Genomic DNA, 7,873 nt, shown 5'->3' with positions numbered 1-7,873 from the left:
GAATAAATAAGAGTACTAAAGTGGCACATAGTAGTATATTTCATACACGGATTTAGCATAGCACCAACCAAGTAAATAGGGGAGAATCAATTTTTTTTTAAAATTTAGCAAATATAGCACCAACAACTTCTCTGTAACCTTCTTTATTCTTATATTGTTTTAGCAAACCAGAAATATCGGCTATATATGCGAAAATATTACAAACAGTACGATAATAAGCATCGAAAAATTCAACCGTGGCTATATAATTTCCAAAAACTTAACAAGATCATCAATTACAGCCCAATTAGAATCATGTAGCATACATTCAGCCGAATCAGCAAATGAACCACAATGTTGGTTAAAAGTTAGTGTAATAGGAACTCTATATTTATGACAAGTTTTTAAAAAATCATACGTAGCATTCCATCTAGTATCACATTCTTCAGGTATCAATATCGGCGCAAGTCCATTTTGTTCACATTTAAATTTAAATTCTCTAATTCTTTTTCTTTGATTATTTTCTTGAATAAAACCAACAGCAAGCCAAATTTTTTTCAATATAAAGCTAAAAAAACTTAAGACCATCTCTTGCAATTAAATTATATATATGAATAACACTTTAACATGAAATATTTCAGGTAACGGCGGAGATAGTTTAACTTTTAACTTTGTAAAAGCAGTCTTGTTGTTAGAAGCATTATAAAAAACAATACATAAGACTTTAGTTTCAATACTATAAAATTCTGCAACTTTACCAATCGAATTAACAATAAAATCTCCAGTATGTTTACGATCTTCATCATACAAAAAAGTTAGAATATGTTTTTGCATAGCAAAATTACTATATATCCAGTGACAAGTAATGGTTAAATAATCATTTTTATTAACAGCACGACCAAGATCAAAAGTTAAAGTCATTCTACATTGAATATTTTTTAACAATGTAGATAAATAAATATAATATTGTGAATGAAGTTTAAAAATATCTGTCCGACAAGTATTTCTAGGAATACCATTAAACATATGATTATAAATTGCTTGAATATGATAAATAAAAGCATCAGAAGAAGGAAAACTAAAAGGCAAACAACCCAGAACTATCATTTTTGCTATTTCTTTCCGGTCCCTCAATTTATTATACGTCTTAATTACCTGACCGGTTGTTGGATCCATTCTAGTTTGTGTTGGCCCACCAATATCCTGACCATCTTTTGCAATAAATAACTCTCTTTTGTGATTATTACTTATATGTCTCATTAACGTACCCGTACCCCCTTACTTGCCTCCTCTTTTATGCTTATATATTTGTTGACAAATATTGCATTGCACTTTAGTATCTGATATACATATAAAAAATTGTTATGCAATACTAGTTGTTTTATGAGCTCTTGAGAGACGGGGAGGACAATTAACTGATTCAGATCTAATATTAACATTTTCTACTACGGATGTCTCACCAATATTTTCATCATCTTCATCTAAATCAACCGCATCTACTTCATCTTCTTCTTCTATATCGTAATTTTCCTGAGCTTCTAAATAATCCATATCATGAGCACCTACACCTACTTCTTCCTCAAAAGGTTGACTAAGCGGTACCGGAGGCGGAGGCACACAGGTATATCTACTACTTAAACTACCTCTACCGTCAGTAATTCGCTTTTTACTACCACTACCACTTTCAGGATAAATTTTTTTTACACTTTTAGTGGCAAGACTTCTTAATTTATCCATAATAGAAATCAAACTAAAAAAATTCAAAATACACAAATATAATAAAATTAAATATTCAACAATTAATACATTAATTAAAAATTAAAAGTAAGAGATGGAACGACAATACCAAATTTTGAAAGTATCTGAAGGTTGCGACTTTAGAAACCTCCACTCATACTTTGTAATCGCAAAATTAAAAAATTAAATTGAGGACGTTATGAAATATATAGAATAATTGAATTTTGAGAATTGAGATTTGAGAGAGAATGAGGTTTGAGAGAATGAAAATTGTGTGGAAAATAATTTTAAAGTGTATGGTATTTATAGAAATTTTTTGGGGTTTAAAAAAATGTTTTAATTGAATTTTTTTAAATTAAAAAGGGTATATAGCCGTTGGGCCCAACGGCTATAATGGCCTAAACAGTCAATTTTTTTTTTTAAAAAAAATCTTATCGGGCCAGTTAATCGACTGGCCTGGATCGAATTTGGTCCGGACTGGATTAACCAGACCCAAAAAAAATAAACTAGTCGAGACCCGAAATCCTACCGCCCGTGGAGTGACCGGGTTGTTACGGCGGGCCAGTTTGGACCGGGTCAAACCGGCCCATTTTACATGTTTAATAAATGGCTTGGCACCTACCTTATTCTAATCTTACTAATCATCGGGCATAACAAAAACACTGATGCCATCTTGGAGAACTGCACCAAAAATAATTTCTGAAATAGTTAGTTGTTTAGTCCAAGGAGTAATGTAATGTTTGACTCACTAAAATATTCAGATTTTTTGGTTGTAAAAATTCTGAGACATATTACCATTTCTGAAATAGTTAGTTGTTTAGTCCAAGGAGTAATGTAATGTTTGACTCACTAAAATATTCAGATTTTTTGGTTGTAAAAATTCTGAGACATATTACCTATTCTCCTTGCATCTTTTTCAAAATCAGGCAGCTACACATTAAAAAAATAAATAAAAATTATTTGGTCATTTCTTAGTGAGATTAACCCTTGATGTATTTGAGCAAAATAGTGAACTTGTTCGAATGACGAAAAAGTAGTACTACCTTTATGCTTGGACAAAGAATCATTAATTGATCAGTTATCTATAGTTATCAATATATATTTCAATCATTATTGGCGTTATGATATACTTCTTCCGTTTCAAATTAAAATGATACATTAATTAAAAAAAAATTAATAACATAGCTAATTTATCATAATACCTCTATTAAATAATATTTAAATTTTAATTTGAAAAAAAAAACTAATACAAAGGGTAAAATATGAAAAAAATAAAATTATCTCTTCTTAATTAATTAAAAAAATAAGTAAAATAAAAAATTAAATTAAAAAATTTAGGACGGATAATTTGAGACGGTGGGAGTAATCTAAATCAATCAAGAATAGGCCAAATGACACTATTGTTACAATAGTATTGTACTCCATTTTATGAGGACACAATCGGTGTTGCGTAGACATTCTTGTAAATCGTAATCTTGAGGTCCTAAGACTTGTAATGTTTTTTGGATTATTAAGATTTTCATTTTTTAAAACAAAAACTTTTAACTTAAAATAAATTTTACTAATATTTTGTGATTCTCCCCACTCCATCTTTTATGACAACATTTAACTTGACATAATACTTTTAAAAAAAAGACTTAAAATTTGTGGTCCAAAATAATTTTTGAATATTTGTGTGGTTGTAAATCATTGCAATAAAGGTAAAAGAGGAATTTTAAAGTTACTAATTTTTTTTTCTAATTATTAGTAAGGTGACATTTCATTTTCGGATGGAATGAAAAGAAAAATGTATGACATAAAATGATCCGAATATGGAATGGAGAAAATAAATTATAAAAATGGAAAAGGTACAAATATATTCTCGAACTTTGATAAATGGTACAAATATACCCTTATCACTAATGGAGGAATACGATCGTGACATGTGTCCCGCCGTTAGTGATAAGGGTATATTTGTACCTTTTCATTAACAGTAAGGGTATATTTGTGTTCAAAATATAACGGAGAATATATTTATACCATTTATCAAAGCTCGGGGTATATTTGTACCTTTCTCCCCTTTTTATTTCTTAAAAATAAATAGTGTGCGCAATGAAGTGGGGCGTGTGGCTCACTTGTAAGACCAAGCTATCTGCCACTGGATTGTTATCTTGTGCTACCATCCTGTCCACATAAATAACCTTTAATTTGTTACCACATTGCTGACACACCACATCCAAAAAAACAACCACTATTTTCCCCCCTTAGCTAACTGAAACATTTGGACGTACCAAAAATCATGTCATCTGCTGTGGTTGCTGGTGCTGCCTCCTCTTCTTGTTCTGTTTCTTATTCAAGAAACCTCAGCATCACCAAATCTAGTGCCTCCATTACACTCCTCAAATCATCCACCACCACTCCATGCCAGGTATAATTCACATGTCCGTGTTCCCGTTGTTGAAGTGTTTGATCATCTCATTTAATTAGCGATCTTAGCATTTTTAGTCCATTTATTATTGGTGAATTCTGATTTTGGTCCTAGTTGTGTTTGACTAAACACATTGAACTTTTAATTATTTGAAGTGTATGTAGTTTATTTATGTAGGAAGTTGTATTTGAATTGTTTTAGAATTACATTGCCGCTAAATATGAAGTAACAACACAAGTTTAGCGTAACACGAGTAATTAAGCAATGGAGCGGTTAACAATTCTGGTAAATTTGTGAATATTCACTAGAAAAGGCATCAAAAGTATACATTTCAATTAAATGTGTTTAGTCAGATATTCCAATGACTAGAATCAAAATTTAACTTGAACTAAGGGACATAAAGGTGCTATATTGACATGTTTAAGTATGTTCTGTCTCAATACACGTCCTTGTGTGTGGGCTTGATTTCTGCCAAACATGTAAAAGTGACCTAAGTTGCTTGGACTCTCCAAAAATGTGGCCACACCCGTGTTGGATCCTTCAAAAATGCACTACTTTTGAAGGATCCGACATGCACCCAATGACATTATTGAAGAGTCCGAGCAACATAGTGTAAAGCTCTTTTTGGATTTTCAATGGTGTGTGTGATTCTTTTGTCAATATTTTGTTTCCTCTTGTGCTGGACAGAAAACTAGTTTTCAGGGGCTATCACTACAAGAGGCAAAAAGGGGTGTTTCGAAATCTTTCTTAGGAGCTGAGAGCAAGAGGAATGTTATCGATGGTGGAAGTAGACGCCTTGAGATTACTGCACGTAAAGCTGCTGCTGCAAAGAATATCGAAGTTGAAGTTGATAAGCCACTGGGACTCACCTTAGGTCCAAAGCAAGGTGGCGGAGTTGTCATTACGGTCAGTAATCTGTTGCTATCCCTTCCATCATGTCACTTTATATCGTTCCACTTATTAGAGAATTTCTCGCAAGTAATGTACTAGTAAATGAGTTTTAAAATGTTGTTAACCAGACTGTTTCTTTGTTCGAACCATATTGTAGATAATATGGGCGGGGCTAGGTGCACAAGGGGTTCAATTGAATCCTCTTCATCTAAGATTTGCACTTTACAAATAAGATACAAACTAAGTTTCCTGCTTATGTATAAATTCTTGAATCCCTTTTACATAAGAAATGATTCTCGTCTAGGCCTAAAAGGGTCCAAAGTTGCAACTTCAAATCCCAGTGTGGAATTTTTGCATCTTCTTGAGTCCCCTTGTTAGAACTCTTTTTGAATCCCCTTATTAGAATTCCTGAGTATGCTTGATTTAGATCGATTAGTGGCACTTGTATCCTGAAAGTGTAGAACTTTTACACGTGTATCAATTGAAACTGTGTACGAAGTTACTTGTCATTGACTATTAGGAAGGAAAAGCTGCCTGATTCACAAAGAATTGTTGATGTCAAGAGCTTTTTTTGTTTTTATGTTTTGAATGAATTAGGGTGTAGATAATGGTGGTAATGCTGCAAGGGCAGGGCTAAAGGTTGGTGATCAGGTAGTCTACACGAGTAGCTTCTTTGGTGACGAACTATGGCCAGCTGATAAGCTTGGATTTACGAAAACTGCCATCCAGGCTAAGCCTGATTCTATCTACTTTGTCGTTAGCAGGTTAGCAAGCGAAACATTTTTAATGACTTTGTTCTCGTGAAGATTGACCTTTAAAACAATGACGGTATTAATCATAATCTGTAAAGGTACTCCTGGACTTTCTTATGAAATAAGACATTGCTTCCTAATTACAAAATCTAGCCATGACAGAAGATTGATAGCTAAATGTGATTAATGACGTCTTTAATTGCAAAAGATGTGAGTCTAACATATTTCAATTGGTTGATATTTTGATGCAGAGGTGCCGATGTAGATGTTAAAAGACTGCCCAAGCGTCCAGCTCCTCCTCAATTTGGAAGGAAACTGACTGATGCTCAAAAGGCTAGTATTGATCTGTGCATCGTTTGAAATGTTCACATCTACTTTGTATTAGCTTCGTGTTGGATCTTTTTATACTTGTTTCTTTGCCTAATCATCTATAGTTCACTATCCTCAGGCCAGAGCAACACACATTTGCCTCGACTGTGGTTACATATACACCTTGCCGAAGCCTTTTGATGAACAGGCAAGTTTCTCTACTTTGCTTTAGCTGTATTTCAATACAAAGCTTATAATCTCCTTTTTAGGCTTCAGAAACTTGTTGGACAACTTCAGAAGATCGGCATACTTGTTTGATCCATGTCGTATTGACATAGAATTAGGTCTTCCTGTCTATAACTCTTCCTCAAGACGATGGTGTCAGTGAGACAACTACCACACTCTTTTGCAAATTAAACAAAGTAATGGTCCCATCTGTTCCGGGGTGCACTAGGTTTAGCTTTTACTCACCACCTTACTAGATCCACCAAGCACACAACACCCTCTTTTTGCATATGCAATTACAAGGGTGACTGCTTCTAGGATAACCTCCAAGTTGTCTTTGTACCCCTACCTCCTTCATCATTTAGCGGTTATTTACGTGCATTGACCAATAACTTAACAACTTGTGTTGTGTTTGTTGGATGCAGCCGGAGGACTATGCATGCCCACAATGCAGAGCACCAAAGAAGAGATTTGCAAGATATGATGTTAACACTGGGAAAGCAATTGGAGGTGGATTGCCCCCCATTGGTGTCATTATAGGTCTCATTGCTGGTATTGGTGGTGTTGGAGCATTACTAGTTTATGGTCTTCAATAGGATCTCTCTTTTGAGTTGTAAACTTTCCTTATACCTTAAAAAATGTTGCTTAAAAGACTACTATAATATGCTTGTGCTTATAAATACACATTGAAATGAAGCTCAAGTGTGTATTTTTTTAAAAGGAGGTAGAGTATCCAAATCAATGATGTAAGAGAAAACTTGTTAATTTTCTTTTATATATAATCAAAGCATATATATTCTTTTTAATCATCGTCATACTATGATCAGAGGCCGATACAACGTATCTTACGACAGCGAGTTCATAAGGCAAAATTGTCACATCCATTCTCTTTTATTTGTTACTCAATGCATTGATATTGTTTTAATTCTAAACAAAATGATTTTTTTGGGAAATTAGAAAAAAGAGGAAACAGTATTCATTTTGGTTCTTGCATTGAATTAATGACGATATACATGAACTAATATTCAACTTAAAAAACGTGGGGTTATAAGATTATAATTTATATGTGTATTGTATCTCCCTTTAAGCGCAATGATTTAATCAAACCAATAACGGGAATGCATATAAATTCCATAATAATAAGAGGATTATGACAATGCCACAATCATATAATCTCTCCTTAATTATCACGGTTCATGTCTTATTTTATCACTGCAACAAAAACTATTGTCAAGAAATAATATAATGATAAATTCATGATTTAATGTTTATGACTTTTTATTATATTATGATCTCTATTTTTAATAATTTATAAAAATCTGAATAGAAGATACTAAATTTATGTAAATATATTAACAACAATCAATTCGGACTAAATTTACGTAAATATATTAACAACAATCAATTCGGCCTAACTTAGTATTATATGAACCAATTGGATTAGTAAATATAGCGTATGAATGATGATTATACGAAAAAGAATGTAATAATGAAAAAGACATTTTCTGAATAGCAACACGAATACAAATCATTTCAACTTTAGTGAACTCCATCATGAAGATTGGAGAGGCAC

The 7,873-nt window shown here is 32.8% G+C and overlaps 1 protein-coding gene across 1 annotated transcript; it reads left to right on the top strand.

Annotated features, from left to right (window-relative positions):
* Window positions 1-3,808: 3,808 nt before the first annotated feature.
* On the top strand, window positions 3,809-7,106 carry LOC107862959. The gene is made up of 6 exons (XM_016708681.2): window positions 3,809-4,123; window positions 4,811-5,029; window positions 5,612-5,778; window positions 6,018-6,099; window positions 6,215-6,283; window positions 6,726-7,106. Exons 1-6 carry the CDS (start codon window positions 3,995-3,997, stop codon window positions 6,894-6,896), a joined length of 837 nt encoding a protein of 278 aa, XP_016564167.1. The 5' UTR covers window positions 3,809-3,994; the 3' UTR covers window positions 6,897-7,106.
* The last annotated feature ends 767 nt before the right edge of the window (window positions 7,107-7,873 follow it).

Source organism: Capsicum annuum, chromosome 3 (genome assembly GCF_002878395.1).
Source record: "Capsicum annuum cultivar UCD-10X-F1 chromosome 3, UCD10Xv1.1, whole genome shotgun sequence".
NCBI classification, from domain to species: Eukaryota; Viridiplantae; Streptophyta; class Magnoliopsida; order Solanales; family Solanaceae; genus Capsicum; species Capsicum annuum.
The sequence above is the reverse complement of the archived record's forward strand: the minus strand, read 5'-3'. Positions and strand labels throughout refer to the sequence as shown.